This window comes from Passer domesticus, chromosome 4 (assembly GCF_036417665.1).
Source record: "Passer domesticus isolate bPasDom1 chromosome 4, bPasDom1.hap1, whole genome shotgun sequence".
Taxonomy (NCBI): domain Eukaryota; kingdom Metazoa; phylum Chordata; class Aves; order Passeriformes; family Passeridae; genus Passer; species Passer domesticus.
The window spans coordinates 30,747,291-30,764,884 of record NC_087477.1 but is presented as its reverse complement, the minus strand read 5'-3'; the positions used below and the strand labels follow the sequence as shown (position 1 = coordinate 30,764,884).

At 41.7% G+C, this 17,594-nt stretch overlaps 1 protein-coding gene and 1 long non-coding RNA gene across 9 annotated transcripts in view; one reads left to right on the top strand and one right to left on the bottom strand.

Moving 5' to 3' along the window:
* Positions 1 to 17,594, bottom strand: part of LOC135298838 (uncharacterized) — a 195,045-nt gene that overhangs the window by 8,252 nt on the left and 169,199 nt on the right. For 5 of the 8 annotated variants that reach the window (XR_010360907.1, XR_010360909.1, XR_010360908.1 and 2 more), the window contains one exon: positions 2,270 to 2,530. This is a non-coding gene — a long non-coding RNA (uncharacterized LOC135298838). Of the gene's footprint in view, positions 1 to 2,269; positions 2,531 to 12,630; positions 12,845 to 13,383; positions 13,625 to 17,249; positions 17,453 to 17,594 lie in introns of those variants that run through there. The other 3 variants (XR_010360910.1, XR_010360904.1, XR_010360906.1) reach the window with 3 other exon arrangements.
* Positions 1 to 17,594, top strand: part of TECRL (trans-2,3-enoyl-CoA reductase like) — a 73,275-nt gene that overhangs the window by 22,333 nt on the left and 33,348 nt on the right. The window contains exon 2 of the mRNA XM_064416897.1: positions 5,613 to 5,664. Coding sequence (XP_064272967.1) covers positions 5,613 to 5,664 — 52 coding nt within the window. The remainder of the gene's footprint in view (positions 1 to 5,612; positions 5,665 to 17,594) is intronic.

The following is a 17,594-nucleotide window of genomic DNA, read 5'->3' as shown; positions in this document are numbered from 1 at the left end:
GTGCATATCCCAAATGTTGTTTTCTTTGAAAATGACAGTGGAAAAAATGAGTCTTGAATTTTTGATGAAGAAGAATTTGGGAAAGATTACATTACAAATTAGTTTTGAAATATTTCAATCTGTTATGACACAATAAATATTTCAAGTTCAATTTATTTACAACTTAATAGTGCATTTATTTGCATATTATTTCCTATTGGATTATTTTCAATGACATGAGAGCCATGTGTTATATTATTTTGCTCTATCATGATAGATGTGTCATAAAATAATGCAGAAATAATGAAAGTTTGATACAGATGAGAAATAAAAAGTAATGAATATAACACAAAAAAAATTATTTTCCAGCATTTGCCAGAAGCAGATTTTTTTATAAATTTCTATTCCATTTTTAAAGTTTGAAATCAACATAAATTTACACATCCAGAGTTTTGAGAGAACAATTCCATTTCCCTGGTAGAAAAGTGTTGTGACAGAGGCTTCCTGACAGGTTCTGCTGTTCAGCTGCTGAGGTGAAGAGTAACCTTACTCAACTCCCCTTAATAAAAGGTCACAGAGCATGGGGATGCACCAATCTAGTCAGATTTGCTCAGAAATAGGTGTGCATGTTGAATTCTGCACACCTTCTCTCTGCTAATGAATTACATTCTCTTTACTTCCCCTCCCATCTTTAGCAGAGAGAGAAAAAGCTCTTTTTGGAGTCTGACACTTTTTCAGGCAATTTCTTGCAAAGAGAGAGGATTATTTTTTTTAAAATAGAAATACCCAGCTAGCAGTACAAAAGCAATTAATCATCTTTAGAGCCAAACTTGGCTGGTGTAAATTGACATGACTGCACGCAGCAAGCATGTGGTTATGTGTATTCTTAGCTAATTTGGCCCATAATCACTGGAAATGTTAGTCAGTCAGATTATCTCATATGCCAAGGTTCATGTGACCAGATAATAAATAATCTGGAAGATTGCTCAGTGAGGCAGCCCTCTACTTACGTACATGTGCTGGAAACTACCTCAGCTCAAACCAGAATTTGGAATATCTGCTTCTGGAAGGGCTGGGCTGAGGTCAGAGCCAGCTGTTTGGTAGCCACTTCACTGCAGCCTGCTGAGCAAAATACTGGATTCTAGATAAAGCTTTTGTGCAGCTGCTGACAGCACTTGTCTATATGTAGGTATCTCTACGTCATTTCCATGGTGAGCTCATTTATTTATATCTCTTTGGGCATGACCAGCACACTGGTTCACCAAGAGAGCTGTGTGGGACACGCTGGGAAAGGTTAAAGCAGAACAGTGCTCAGTTTTTAATTCTGACTTTGAAAACTACAATAAGAAAGAGCCAATCTGATCTAGAAGCCAAATTCACAAAGCACAGAGATCAGCTAGAACAGGTGTTTTTCTAATTAACTTTTTGTGGAATGCTGCTGTTTTTTTATAATACAGCAGAGTTTCAAAACAAGGACAGGGTGCTAAAGCAGAAATGATGAAGTATTTGTTGAATGATGAATTTGGAAATTACCTGGCTTTCCCATTAGATGGTTATCTGTTTTGCAGCCAGATCCTCAGCTGCAATAAACTGATGTCACCCTTTTGAACAAATTTACCCTGGCTGAAGAAGGGGCAGTGCTTAATGAGCAACTGGAGTGCCAGAATTTCTGAATTTCTGCAATTATGGAAAATGCCTGTTACAAAGTAGGTGACTCAGCAGTGCAGTGGTACTGACATGTCACAAAGAGAAAAAAGTATTCAGAGAAAAATGTTGAATGAAAGATTACTTATTTGCTGAAATTCTATTATTCAAATTCTTATTGATATTCTGCTGACCTCTGACCCCTACAATAATTCTTTAATGCAAGAACAGTGTGATGCAATTACATACAGATCACCAGATTTGGCATAATTCCTTGACTTATAAATGTGAAAGAGATATGAAAGTGGATAACTATCTGACTACCTTGCAGTCACAAAGGCAGTGTTAAGTTTCCTTAATATCTCCCACTTAGTGCTCTTCCTTCAGCCTTAGTACAAAATACTAATATGGTATTTTAAATCTTGAAAAGAAATGTGATGCTTTGTGCATTGGTGTCTGAAGGAAGAATAGAACTGGTATGGATGACCCAGAAGGTCCTTTAATTCTTGAATTGTAAATGAAAAGTTTACTTCCATTTGCTTCAAATGGAAAAGTAAAAGTTTTCTGGCTGTGAAAGTACAGGGAAATCAGGATTTGACATTTTGAAACCATACTTTTCTGAATGAAAAGTGTAATGACTGCAATCCACAGCTGTAAAATATGCATTTATTCATAACATTTTTTTCAAAAGAAAGTAGTCTTGACCCTCACACATGACAGTCACTTACTGTAAAGTTGACTACACTTTAAATCAGGTTTTAGACTACAAGTGAAGTTGTTGTAGGGAAAAGCTGGCTTGACCATCAGGCTGTAGAAGATACATACCAAATAAGAGCAGAAATCCATCCTGCTTTAACAAACTAAGGGTGGTCTCTCGCTCTGCTTTGCATTTGCGTATTTGTAAATGCTGAAATAGAGGAAAGAAAGGGTTAAAACACTTTTAGACATAATTCAAAAGAATGAAAAGAGAGTAAGACTAATAATTACAGTGAAATATTCCAGGGTGTTTTATTCAGTTGGCACAAAGGGTAATAAGAGCAGATGCTTTCCCAGTCCTTACAATTCCTTAGCTTGTATTGATGTACAATGAAAAGAACAAAAGATAATTAATGGTCTACAAAGAGGACACTCTTAGTAGTAAGCTGGTGTCTCAGCATCCATCTTCTCATTGATCAATATGGGAAACTATAACTTCATTGGTTGTTTTATGAGGTCTTTAGAAAAGGACACAGAATTATCAAGATCATAAAAAAATGTATTTCATTCTTTTGTGGCTATAACCTCATTATTCTGCCTGGGAAAGGACGCTGCGATTCTTCTATGTCACAGCCCATTCTGAAGGGGTAAAGTATTAATGTTATTCTTCAGCTTGTCTTGAGTGGAAAGGTCCTTCTCAAAGGCAGGTGACTCCTATAAAACAGGTGTCCTGCTGCCCTCCTGGCTGGATGTGAGCTCTGTGCCTTCCCGGGGTCCCTGCAGCTTGCGTGGAGCCACCAGACTGCGACTCACCAGCCCAGCCCATCTCTGGCCACGGGCAGGCAGGGCTTAAACCAGCTCTGCCTAAAGCAGCTTGGATGTAGCCAGGCACAGCAGTGTCCTGTTAATGAGCTCTGCCTCGCTCGGGGATGTACAGGGCACAGCCCTTCCAGCTGTGAGTGCTGTGTGGTGCTGCTCATCACACCCCAGGGCCACACTCACTGGCTCCTGGCTGCAGCAGGACACTGCAGGCACCTGGAAGCTTTTCAACACCTGAGGCATGTGGGTGGCCTCACAGGTGGACCTAAAACATGAGATTGGATTCATTTTTTAAATAGCTGAAGTTGGACAATGTGAACCCTCTTGCTGCCATAGCAGGATTTGGAGGGGAGAAAGCATTGATTGTCTCAGGATGAAAAAAGGGAGAGGGATGTAAAGGTAGAGTTGCTAACAAGGGCTCGGCTAGACATTTTGAACATATTGAGGGCAGCTCTGCCCTGAAGTCAAAACATACTCAGGAGAGCTGGAGATGAGACCTGGCTCTGTTTTGAGCAAGCACTGCTCTTTAAGCGTGCTCAGCTTTACAGTGTTTCAGCTTTCTTTGCCTAAAAGGGTTGATCAACTCTGCAGAGCATGGGCTGGCCCTAGCTACTCTATCCCAGAACCTGTCACAGTAGGAGCTGATCTGTAGGGATGCAGGCCCTGCAGCAGTGTGGCTTACACTGCATTTAGAAAGCCAGCTCATCCTCCATCAAAGTGGAAAAAACCATTCCCGTCCTTCAGCTGGCAATGCCAGCTCTGAGTACCTGCACATCTGCCCCGTGCTAGGACACATGACAGATTTTGGTCTGCAGGCTTGTATACCGAATAGGTGTTGCCAGCTAACAGCTTGCATCTGGTGGATTCTGGGCTACAGGCCCCACAGGTGTGAGATTACAAAGTGTGAGAAAGCAATTTCAGACATTTTTAGAGGTTTTGAGTACATAACCCTCCCAAGTCCATAGATGTTGCACAGACGATAGGAAAAATACATGGAGACTATGGGAGATGTGCTGTTCTACTGGGTGTTGCATGGAATGGCTCAAGTGCAATAAACACAGATAAAATATTTTCTTTCCTTTTTAAACAAAGAAAGAAAAAATGGCTTCTTCTATTGTTTCCTGTAGCTAGGAAGAAAAGGGTCTCCAAGGGCAGAGTCTCTTGCCTGGCCTAGTACAGTTCAGCATGGTACGGGTCAACATGAGTGTTGGGGACAGGGAAAAAGGGTATCCTTGGTTTCAAGGAGCCTAGGCTTTGATTTGGGTGGGGTTGGCATTGTTTAGCAGGCACATTAGAGAGACAAGTCAGGCTTTAAGTGGAGTTTCATCTACAGCAGTTTCTGTAAATGCCCAGTGAAACCCTCTGTAACTGTGGAAAATAAAGTATTCTCATCTAAACCCAAGAAAAAACTTAGAAAAGATCTGTGCTTTACTACCTTTTAGCAAAGGTGTCATTTTACATCTTTAGATCACTGAAATCTGTATTGAGCTCTCTGCCTGTTCATATTACTGGAAGCAAGTTGGGTTACTCATAAGTACTAAAACCACATACACTGTGTATTTGTGTGGGGTGTCAAATTACATGAGTAAACTTTCTGCACTGATTTGTTGCTTTAGAGTCAGCAATTTTATTTTGTTGCATCAGTATTTCTCCAAATTCAGTCTTTTCAACAAGCACCTATGTTAAGGTGCTAAATGATCTCTAGTAGGAGAATTTCTTATGTTCTTCTCTATTTGTTTGCATGGTTTTTGTCACAATCCACTAATAAGTAGCTCAACATGCTGCTTCCTCAAAAGTCCCATTGTCTTTCCTTGTAAACAAAAGGCAAATCCAAGCATTTTGCTCTAGTAAATTCTAAATGTGTTTCTCAGGTAATTTGTACAAAGTATATTAAGAAATCAATATACATAATAAAACAGAGCCTAAAAAGCCTCCAGACTGCCCTCTAAACTGTGACACCTGAATTGCTTCAGTGCACATGAACAAAAGCATGCAGAAGCAAAGTCATTTCAGGCAGAAAGGACAGAACCTACCACTTTTGCTGCTGCCTTCTCCAGAGAACCCTTTCATGTCTCCAGGACATGGACCTCAGCATGTTGAACCTAACTTTAATGCTAAATCCTTCAAGCTTTCCCACTGGTTTGATCTAGTGGGCAATTACTGCATCAAGCAGGGCCAGCAGCTTCCCCTCTTGACCCTTGTAATTTTATCCCTCCATTGACCAAGCAGAGGTGGTCCAGGTGATGTATAATTCAAATTTGGACAATCCTTAGTAACATACCAACCTTAATAACATACCAATCCTTAATAACAAACCAATGTTTGTGTGAAAACAAATTTGCTGATTTTTTCCATTTTAGCCCGAAGGACTTGGAGACAAATTTAAGCATCTCTTCATTGGTGGGGTTGAGCAGGGATCCCAAAATGAAGAAGAAAGAAGAATTAATCTGCATGCCTTTTGCTTTCTTTTCCAGGTACCTCCAGCATCTACCATTCTTGATGTGAAACACAAATTTCACAAAGCATGTAAGTACTATGGTTACCAGGCTGGAGACATGGTTAGAGGCCTTTTGCTTAGAGAAATGGTCAAATTTATTTTTCAGGAATCTCACACAAAAGCTGAGACTGGCCTGACAGCTCCAGAGCTCAATAAGAATGGTGTTTGAACTAAGGTTCTATTGTAGTTGTTGCAGATAGGGGGGGCTGGATGGAGACAACTGCATAATTTAGCACTGCCAGCACATGAGGGGCAGTAGTTTTTATCTTGTTTTTAACATTACATCGTGTCATTTCAAGGCCAGCACTGCATTTCTTCTCCCAGTGTTATATTGGATAAACTTCAGTAACAATAGACTGCTTCATGGTGGCCATAAACAGACCATGTGGACCATAAAGCTGCTGTAGTGGGGAATGTGAACTCAGAGTGATTAAATAACATCTGGATTTAGGTTAGATTATAGAAGAAATTCTTTATGGTGAGGATGGCAAAGCACTGGCACAGGCTGCCCAGAGAAGCTGTGGATGTCATATCCCTGGAAGGGTTCAATGAATGGGGCGCTGAACAACCTGATCCAGTGGGTGGCATCTTAGATACTGAGCTTTCATTACTTTTACAAAAAACCCTAAAGACTAGATGCCTTTTACAGAAAAAAAAAGGGCTGTCAGCCACTAATATGCTTGAGTTCAGAGTAGGGTAAGTAGAAAAAGCATTATGCTTGTCCTGTGTCCTTATAATTTTATAAAACAGCAAAGCTTAAGGCATCTGTGGTTGCACATGGGTTCAGTTGATGAAGTGAAAGGCTGTTAACCTGACTGCTCCAAAGTTACTTATTTTCCCTCCCTGTAAGGGCTTGTAAAATACAAAATGGCAAAAGTTCAAAAGCCACGCTGCTGAATATGAAAAGATCGAGTGCAGAAGTTTTAGTATTTCAATAAGGGTATGTCCTCCCATTAGTTTGTCAAATGCAGTGCACTTCTGCCTAGAATCTCTTAAATCAATTGAAACTGGATTTATATTGATGCAGTTTAAATCAGTTGGAGAACACTGGCACAGAGGTTTATGCCAATATAACTGTAATGAGGTTTTTAATGGATTTGGGCTAAAATGATGTGAGATTGTGCATAAGCCATTTTAATGGCACCTGTTTGGATATTAAGAGGCATCTTACTCCTCAAGTACCCCCACTGATGTAAGTGGAGCTGAGTATAAAGTAAGACAGTAAGCATACAACAAAGCACAGTATACATCAGTATACATCATGAACCAAACCTCTGTCTGTGCAGTGTGTTACAGCACATGGAAGGGCTGGCAAGTGCCTTCAATGCTTTTTAAATTCTCATTTTTTTATGTTAATTCATCCCATTCCCAGGAGTACACCACATCAGCGTCCTGTGTCCCTTCTTCTCAGTTCAGCTCATTGCTTTGATCTCTCTTTTCCAGTTCAGCCTGGATGTTGTTGTCTCATGAGGTTCCCCCCCTCCTCCTTTCCCAGTTGCAAAAATCAAACTTTCACTTTTTTCTCTTTGTGTAGTTAGTGGGATGACAGCAAATAAAATACAGTTCTCTTAGGCAAGGGCTGGGAAGGGGCTGAAGCTGATCTGTGGATGCCTTTGGTTAGCATGCTATTTTGTACTGGCTCATGCATTCATTTCTGTCATTTTGTGTGTGCCAGACTCACATGTTCCCCTATAATCTCTCATTAAAACACTCTCCTACGCACACCCCCTTGCAGTCTCCCTGTCTTCATACATTCTCCTTTGATCACCCATGCAATTAAGCTTTCTCCTCAGCTGGTATCTTGTCAGCCCTTCAGTGAGAGGAACCCCTGTGCAGCAATTTCACAAGAATCATCTCTGTCACTGATCAGGTTTTGCTCCCTGATTCAAGAAAGGAGGAAAGAGACTGAATTATGAATTGCAGCACAAGCTGTTAGTCATTAAAATAAAAGAAATGGGATGCAAGTGACACTTGCCATCTTACTGATAAGTAGTTTCTAAGTTAGTCAAATATTAGTTTGGATGTGTGTTTATACAAAAGGCAGAATATGGATTTAGAAGTCCAGGAACAAATACTGAAATAGTCCTCAGCCCTCACTTCAGCAAAACTGTCTCTACTGAAAGAAGAAAGAGCATTTTATGGCTTTGAGTTCAGGAGGGCAGTCCCAGTTTTATCGCTGGAGATTCAGGGATCTTAGTGGAGAATAACCATTTAAGACAAAGTGCTATTTTCATGGTAATTCAAAGGCTTTGCCCAGATTGAAGCTGTTTTTAATCATCTCCTGGCTGCTGTAGCCACTGCCCGTGGGAGGGATGGGCAGCACCAACTGGGGCCAGCCCAGAGCAGCAGATTCCCTGCTGCAGCCCCCTCCAGCCATCAGCTCCACAGGGGCTTTCTGTAACAGATGTTGGAGCCAGGCTGTCATGCTTAATAGCAAACATCACACCTGCCCACCATGGATCTGTCTAATCCTTTTTAAACCTACTTACAGTTCTGACCTCAGCAAAATCCTCTGGGAAGGAATTCCACAGTATAAGCATGCTGTGGACAAATGTCTACACTTCTACAGCCTGATGTTTCCTGCCTGAGATTGAGTGGCAGCTGAGTGTCAGGGTGCCACTGGCCACCGTGCTGAGCTGTCTGAGCACGGGTCTCAATCAAAATGGTGCAATGCATTAGGAGACTTCACCAGAATTTTTCTCATTCCTTTGGCTAGCTGGCAGAGATGGAACCAAGCCAAAAATGGAGTGTATAAAAAAAAAAGTCTCTTGACCCATTTTCTTAGCTGCTTATAATGAGTTAGCTACCTGGCACTTTCTTGATCTATACAGATGATGTTTTTGATGGAGAAAGAAATATCTTGCAGGCTAAACTTCCTGAGCTCTTGTCCTTGGCAATAACTTTTCACCTTTAATTTATTTTTATCTTTGCAAAATGTATTGGACTGCTGGGGGAGGAGATCTTACAGATAGAAAATGAAAAACTGTAATAATAATGCTAATTCAAGTATCACATAACTAAAATAAAATACTCCTAGAACACGTAATATATAATATAGTGGAGTCAGTGATCATTAAATATTTTCAAGGTTACTGCATGAAAGTTGCTGAAAAAGCTCTTGAAAGAAGAGGAAGAACTGAAGGGAAATGGGGAAATAGGATCTCAGCAGTGCTGTAACAAACTGATAGAGGCAACCTGTTGCTCAAGAGGGACAGCACAACTGCAGCTACATTTTGAAGCCAGAAGGGTGAGCATAGGAAGGCCAGAAATTACCCTCTAGGCAGAAGGAGCAGGCAGGGAAGGTGATGGGTGGAAGGAAAAAGGAAGTCCAAGAGATAACTGAAAATATCTTGTCAAGGGCATCCTGGTCTGCAGGGGGAAATAAAGGGCTCAAGGAATAAGGAACATCTAAGCTAACAGAAGTTAAATAGGGCATTTAAAACAACCAATATCAATGAAAGCAAATCATAAAGACAGGAATTGTCAGTAGATGGCACTCAAGAATAAACAGCATAATTTCTGAACAATATGAAACTTTAGAACCCTGCTGTACCATCTTATAACTGCTCCTTACAGGTATTTCTATAGTGATCCTGGGAGCCATGTTCCCTGGAATGCTGCTGGAATATTTTCTGTTGTTTTTCTCTAGAGAGAGGACAAGGAAAAAGTGTAAGTCCTTCTTCATGATGGGACCAATCTCTCTTTCAGCCTCCTCTTTACAGTAGGACAGGGTGTTAGGAGTCATCTGCCAGGTTTTACCCACTGCTGTCATCCTGCATGTGTCCCAGAAGCCACAGGAGAACTGGCAGCCCTGCAGATCCCATCCCCACTAGTGCTCAGCTCAGGCAGTGCTCAGCAGCTGCAAGGAGAGCAGCATTTTAAAATCAACAGGTCCTTGTTCACCCAGAACCCTGAAGCAGATCTTCAAAATGCAACAGGGGAAGTCGAGCTGACAGGGTGAAGAGCAAGGAGGAGAATCTCTCATTACTTAAAAATCACAAGGCAGGCTTTGTGAGCACAGGTCGAGGCACAAGAAGTACTAAAAATAATTCTTTAATGGAGGAAGTCCTCTTTCTTTCCTCCTTTCTAAAAAGGCTGCTAAGGATTTTCATGCCCTGAATGTGAAACTTTTTTGGTTTTCATGACACCTGAGCAGTCAGGTGCACCTAGATTTCAATAGCAAGGGCACCAGAAATAACTGTTTTTTGCCAGGCCTGTGCTGGCACACAAGAGCGAGATGCAGAGCTGTTGCTGGAAAGGATGACTGTACTGCATCACGTAATTCCCTTCTGGAGGCTGGCTGTGATGTTAAACTGCAAGGCTCAGAGAGGTGAGGAAGGATGCTGTGGGGATTAGTCATTAAGAGCAGTACCAGGGAGAGCGGTGACTGCTAAGCCAGTCCTTGCCTACCGGCTCTGTATAATCAGGACTGTCTGATAACACAGTCTTGCTGAGAACCTGCAGCTCCTCTGATTCCTCCACACTGTCTATTACAGCTGGATTCTCAGGTTGCGGAAAGTTAATGAAATCTGTCAATTTTGATGCCTGGAGAGACTCATGTGCCTGATGAATACATCTGCTGGGGACTCAGAGAAGCTGAATTATGCTATTTATGGCTCAGCAAAGTTGACTTCATAGTCTTGGCCTGTCAATCAGCCATGTGTTTCACAAACCAAAGAAACCCAAATATGTTATATCTAGGGCACAGAGCCTTCCAGAGGGATCTTTCTTCTGTCCTATATTAGGAGATCAGACTTTGAGAAAGACAAAATGTTTGAAAGAGGGCAATGATCTGATCCCACCATGAGTCACCTTGAGCTGGACACACTCCCTGGACAGAAAGGCAGCTACAAAGTCTATAGCTTTTATCAGATCTCAAACTCCTTCCTCCCTGATTGTGTCCTAAGTAGTTCACACTAGCCCAGAATCCATATATGAAGGAGTTTTCCAAAGGACAGACAATATCCCACTGTGCAGTGTCTGACTGCAGAGCTCAGAGGCCCAGCATTACCTCCTCAGTATGGATTCTCAGAGTACATTGGGTTGGCAGTCACATCCAGCTATTGTTTTCCATAAATTCTCCCCTCTCTGCATTCATAACAACTCAATTGGAAACCACACAATGAAGGAGAATCGCTGGGGATGGGCAGTTATTTCAAATGGGCCCTAAGAAGTACGGTGATTTCATCAGTGTAAATTGCTCATTCATCTGTGTTGACTTTGTAAATGGAAATTACTAGATTAGGAGGAAACATGGTATTTATTTCATCCTATATTTATAATTTATTTTTCTTTTGTCTTAGTCACACAACAGATCAATAGGACGCCAGCTCCTGATGAATTTCAGTATCCCTCAAATGACACAACTCACAATTCTAAGATCTTTTTACTTCTCTATGCCTGTCAATACAACCCAGTTTATTAGAAACTCCTTGAATTTCTTGTTACTGCCACAGTGAGTCTGGTATCTTCTGAAATTCTTTACTTTTTGCTTCCCAGCTCTAAGCACAAAGTAAGCAACAGCTCCTGCCAGAAAACACAAACTGGTTGCTACCCTCTTCCTTCCCAGCTCACAATCAGAGATCTCATCCATGAGTAAATTGCTTCCTGCCTGTGCAGCACCATCAGATTCTTGCCTCAGGATGGGGCTTTAGTCACAAAACCAGACTGTCCAGTAGCTTCATTTCTATCCTGTGTAGGGAGAAGCATCAGCAGGATGACCTGCTCTCAGCTTATTTGTGTTATATCTGTGCAAATCTCTCTATACAAAATACAGGAGTCTGTCTGCTGATACGAATTCCTGTGACCTGAATTGATGGCTTGGCTGTCAAAATAATTGAAGCCTTTCTGTGAAAGCTGGGAATTTTTTTCATTACTTTGCAACAGCCAGTCAGGAAATGAGAATGCCATCATTGACCTAACACTGTTAAAAGAAAGGAGAAGCCAAACTGAGTTAACCTCAAGATTTTAATCTTCAGAGTGAATGAAGGTTTACCTTATACTCAGGCACCACACACCCCACACACCATTCTGTATTGGAATTACAGAAGAAATTATTCTGGCCATGTTCCAGAAGGGAGAGACATTGCAAGGAGCCCATGGCATACACCCTGCAGAAGGTTCTGTGCACTTCACAGACACTATTGTGCATCCTCAGCTGTGGTCGTAAGACTCCCATTCAAGCCTGACTCATGTCTCTTGACACTGCTAAGGCCCAGATTTTGCATTTGGACATTTCTAGCTGGGCAGCTGAGATAACAAAGTCAGAGTGAGCACCAGACCAGGTATCTGCAGTTCATTTGTCTGCTGAGCACTTGAATCTCATTATAAGTTGTGGAGAAAAAGATACTACAGCAGTCTGAAAAGCATCTGATCAGGTATCTGTGATGTTTTGCTTTCTGAAATACATACACAGTTGCAAAAATATTTTATCATTGAATTTGGAAACTATGGTGGAGGTTTGGCACACCGAGCTGATTTAGAAGCATGGGAACTTTAAACAAGACTTTCAGAGATAGATGTTTAAAGCATTCTGGTCTTCAAAAGAGAATCATAAAAGCCAGAAGGCCCCCTGGGACTTTTGAAGTCTCCTGATTAACATTGAAATTAATGGGATGTTTAAGACTTAGGTCTTTAAGACTTGACCAATGGGAGTCATGCTATTGACAGGGGTTAGTTGTGTGCTAGACACTTTCTTCCTTTTAAGCTTCATTTTCTCGTCTATAAAATAAGAATAACTAACCTGCCTTTCATCCACCTTGGGATCTTTTGTCTCTTTTGGCTGTGATCCCATAAGAAACACTTGGGACAAAGAACGACTTAAATATATGTTTAATGACCTATTGAACCAGAGGGAGTAAGGTGTCTAAAACACAAAAGCCAAGATTCATTAAAGCCTTATAGAAGTAAGATGACCTTCAGAAAATTAGCAATATTTAAATCAGCAATGGAAAAAGTGAAGATCAACTCAAGAAGTTTAATGAAAATTCACATTATTTCTCTTTTTTTTTTTTGACAGCTGCTGCATCTGATGTTATTGCATTTCATTAGCAGGATTACAGATATCATTTCAGATGAGTAACATAATAAAAGAAAAGGCAGAAAATCTATTGAGATGTAGCTTGAAGCAGAACTGTCCCCCTCTGCTCTCTGGGATATTGTTCCCAGCTGAGATTTACAGGGCTCCAACAATGCATCACAAATGACATCCTATGTAAACAATTGGAGAACAAATGTGAGATGCTATTTAAATGCCTCATTAAGGAAAGGAAATTTCATAGCTAGATTCTTTGCTTTTCTTGATTTTACAGTAGATTTAATTGACAGATCTAGATGAAAAACATCCAAATTTGTTTACCAGAATTGCCTATTATTATTTACAATGTGTCTTATATTAGTACCTATGGTGCAACTGAAAAAATAGAGTAGGAGGCCCTATAGATGTAATCCAGGCCCCAGTAATATCCAGTTTTGAGGAATTAAAGCCTACTCAATTGTTAAGAGAAGATGCCAAACTAGTTTTGGCTTTAAAACTACTCAATTTAAACTCAGATATTAATGTTTTTTGTCTGAAGAACAGACTCATTTCCAGTGTTAACCTGGGGTTCACCAGCAGACTCGTGGGCTTCACGTTCATTCAAGGAACTCAGGATGTTAAAAGTCCCAGTGGGCCTTCATCAGTGTGTGAAAAGAATCTCATGTCCACTAATAAGACAGATGTCTGTTGATTAAGGCAGGGTCAGGGTCACCTGAGGCTGTAGATGTGCTCTGTATCTACATCAGGTTTTTCACAGGAGTCCCTGCACTTTTGTACACCTAATTTGGCACGTGGCTTTAGTGAAACAGCTTCTCTTACAAAGAGCTGCTCGGAATGGATGCGTATGAAATGTCCCAGGAATTCTTGTGAAAGACAGCCAACAGGCACTGGATAACAGGAGAGGAAGTGAATCTGCCTTGCCAGAGCGAGAGGAACCTGCCTCCTTGAAAAACCTGTGAGAACAAGAGACATAAATGACAAGTCCTATGGTGTCATCTCTGCTAGACAGGCTAGAGAAGAGGCAGCAGCTTCAGCTTCTAAGTTCAGACTTTACCCCAGGTCTTCTCTTCCTCATGGATTCCCTGGGTGTGCTGTTTCAGCTCCTCCCCTCTGTGGGGCCAAGAGCTGTGATGTAACAAGCAGCTGCAATTCCAGGGGTAGGGTCAGGTGAGCACAAGAGCAAGGGCAGCTGCTCAAAACTTCGTGTGGAAAACTTCACCCTATGATAGTGGTTTGTTTTGTGTTTGTTTAGACACAAGCTCATATTTGTAGCCTATTTCTGTCTTTATTTTCTTATTTGTGCATGGTGGGAAAGAAACCCTAAGAACAACTAAAATAAGAAAGCTTTCAAACAAAATTTGGTATTTGCAACTGTTTCAAGTTAATGAAAGCAATGCATCAAAGACAAGAAGGTGAACAAATGATTCACAGTAAAAATAATGTACCAGAGTTTTAGTTCTTTCTAAATTGTCCCCTATTGCAATGATATTGAATATATTTGCTGTTGAAAATTACTCACTGCTGAAACAAATGATGTGTGAGTTATACTGGAACAATATATGTTGCTCTGGTTTAAATACATGCTAGTGGAAAGCAATATTTTTTTTATGTTCTGCCATTAGACTGCAAGTTCAGAGTGCACAAACAGTCTGGATGAGCTGTGTCTGTCACATTTACAGAGGGGAAGCAGTAGAGGTGCTCAAAGGCCACAAAGTGTTTGCTGTATAGATTGGGATGAAACATCATCCCTCAGATATGAGAATGAAAACTCACCAAGCAGTATCACCACAATCAAGCGCCTTATGGGCTGTGTCTGTAAAGCTGTGGAGAAGTACTTTGCTGATCAACTTTTAGGTTGGAAAAGGCCTCTGAGATCATTGCACCCAACCTTTGACTGATCACCACCTCTTCAACTAGACCACAGCACTGAGTGCCATGTTCTGTTGTTTCCTGAACACCTCCAGGGATGGTGACTCCCTGCACCTTCCTGGGCAGTCCATTCTAATGTCTAGAACACTTTCCATGAAGGAATTCCTTCTAATGTCCAGCCTGAACCTCCCCTGGCTCAGCCTGAGTATATGTCCTCTCATCCTGACACTGGCTGCCTCAGAGAAGAGCTTGACCCCCACCTTCCTACCACCTCCTTCAGGGAGTTGTAGAGAGTGATAAGGTCCCCTCAAGCTTCACAGCGGTGCTTCTGGGGCACAAAAGCCTTTCCACAATCTAAATAAAGTGGTGGGATGGGGGAATTAAACCAGTTCTAATAAGCTTCTCCCAGGAAGGACATGGGAACATGACAGCCTCTGGCTCCCATGCTAGTGTCTGATCAGCTGCCAGAGCAGGGCAGGTCCCTGCTGCCTTTTTCTCACTGCTCCTGGAGAAATTACAGTTTAGCCCTGTTCTTAGTGGGGATTAATTTTCAGTGTGGTGAATTTACCAATGAATTTATGAGAAGTTAATTTGTTCTCAAGACGAAATTGTGTCAATTCAAATGTGCTCGGTTAATTGTTGATGGCGTTGGTGTGGCCATTAGATACAAAACCCACATTGCTTTGGGGGTCAGTAAGAGAAAGCATCCTGATTAGCTTAGTGGCTAGAGAGAGCAATATCCCCTGGACAGTCAATATTGAAAGAAAATTATACTTAATTAGCATACTTTATTAGCTAATTGACTGTGGAATGCTTTTAAAGAAACAGCTAGAGCCTGGGGTAGGATTCTTCCCAGTACATCAGCAGGGAAGGCACAAATGAGCTTTTGAGCCATCTTTCCTGTATCAGCTGTGATTGCTGGGCCACTGTGTACTTTCTGATGCTGGAATATAAAACCAGCAGGGCCCCAGTCCTGCTGTAACCTTTGCTGGCACCGGAGTGCGTTCAGGCAGCGTGCAAACAGCACTGGGTTGAAACACTGACCTCACCAGTTCCCTGCTCTCTGTTCCTCTTGCAGCTCTGTGGAGAGCTGCTATCTAAATGTACTCAGCAGCCGTGCTGATTGCAGCAGTAGCCACACCAGAGCTTTCTGCAGTGAGGGAGCAGTGCCCTGTGTTATCAGTGTCCTGAAGCACAGCATATCTATGACACTGCAAGGCACAGCACCGTTTGTTCCCTCAGAACCTGGCACGGGATGAGCGTGAACAAAGGTTTTAAAAGGAACATTTTAAAACAGGCCTTAATAGCTTACTGCCTGTTTTTCCTGAGACCATGAGGTTGGACAGATACCTGTATTTAAATGCTCTGCTTTGCTGCCAGTGAAAACCTTGTCAGGGCTGGCAACTCCACACCAGCAGAGATAGTTGAGCATTTATGGGTTGAGATAGAGAGCAAGTGATTCCATAAACCATCAAATATTAAGCTGTGTTTTTAGAAATCCCATGCCAAATTATGGACAAGAAGATAGAAAAGAAAGGATCTTTTTCAGCCCTGAATCACATGGTTTGGCAGATGTGTGTTTCTTAATGTGCAGTTTCTCAGGTTTGTGTTGCCCTTCGTGTGAAGGCTTCACTGATAGAGCTTATATTTAGGAAGAGATTCCTGCTCAAGTTCTCACAGTCCCTGGTACCTGAACAATTATCTTTGTTACCCTTTTCCAGACTTGTGGATATGGGAGACTGAAAGGCAGAGATAACTACCAGAATACAGATCCTCACTTGGCATAAATTACTCATCTCTCTTTTAATTTGGGCTGGCATTTCAGAGCCAGAACACGACTGTCTGCGAACACGAAGCAAACCCAGCACTGTTACAGCACACAGGTGACAGACACAGCCCTCCCTGGGGAGCCCTGGCCCAAAGACTGCCCAAAGCCATCAGGCAGAGCCCAGCTGCACCCCCTGCCACCCTGCAGCGTGTGGCTGTGCCACAGTGAGGGCAGGGCGAGGGCCAGCCCTGCAGTGGCACTGCCCCGTGGGGGTCACGCTGCTGTCCCTGTGCAGCCCCATATGCTCAGCACCTCCTCACCCCCCTGCACTGATGGAGGGCAGTCCCCCACAGGAAAGCTCCTTCCAGCTCCAGGCTTGTCAGAGCACCTATTTTCTTGTTTCTTTGTATTCTGGTCTGTGGCTGTTATTAATGAAATAGAAGGTGAGCCTCGTTCACTTTCCCTTCCTTTGCCCACGCACATTAATTTAAATGCAAATTCACTCAGAAAGATCAAAATTAATTATGCTTTCTGCAGCAGGCTACATGGAAAATGGAAATGCACAGGGCTGGCTTTTCCTTTTTCTCCTTGATTTTTTGGAAGTGCAAAGGAAAAACAATGTAAAAAAATATTAACATATGCATCTAAATGTTGCATGCTTTGTTGTTTTTTTTTTTTTCCCTGATGCTTTTTTGCTTGTCTGAAATTCTACAGCTGCTTTCATTTGCAGACTGTTTGAGAAGGAATATTGAAAAGTTAATCTCTCAGTGACATAAATTGACATCCAAATGACAAATAATATTTTGTTTACCACTAATAAGAATCAATCTCCATTAAGAAAAACTATGCTGACTCTTAAGAAATTTGTCCATTATTGCCTGATCAGAATATAGCTGAAGTATGAGACTTAAATTTTTTTTCAGTGGAGAAAAAAAAAAAAGGGCATAGGGGGAGTTTTCTGTTCCTCAGCAAGTTCAGGCATTTATATAAGTTTCTTAAATTAAAATGCAGTCAAGTAAATTTGTGACTCAAGGTGCAATGCAGAGTCCCACAGGCTGGAGCTTCACATCTGGGCACAGTCACAGCAGCTGAACGGATCCCAGGAACAGACATATGGACAGGGCTATCCCTTTTTTGCCAGATCCTGGGAAAACAAGGCAAAATTTTGACAGTTTTTTTAAGGGGAATGGGTGCAGGAATTATGTGCATTGTGCTATAGAGACATTAGGTATGCTCTGAGAAACCTTCTGGACCAGTCTCTGTGAAGCTTCAGTGGAGCTGCCAGG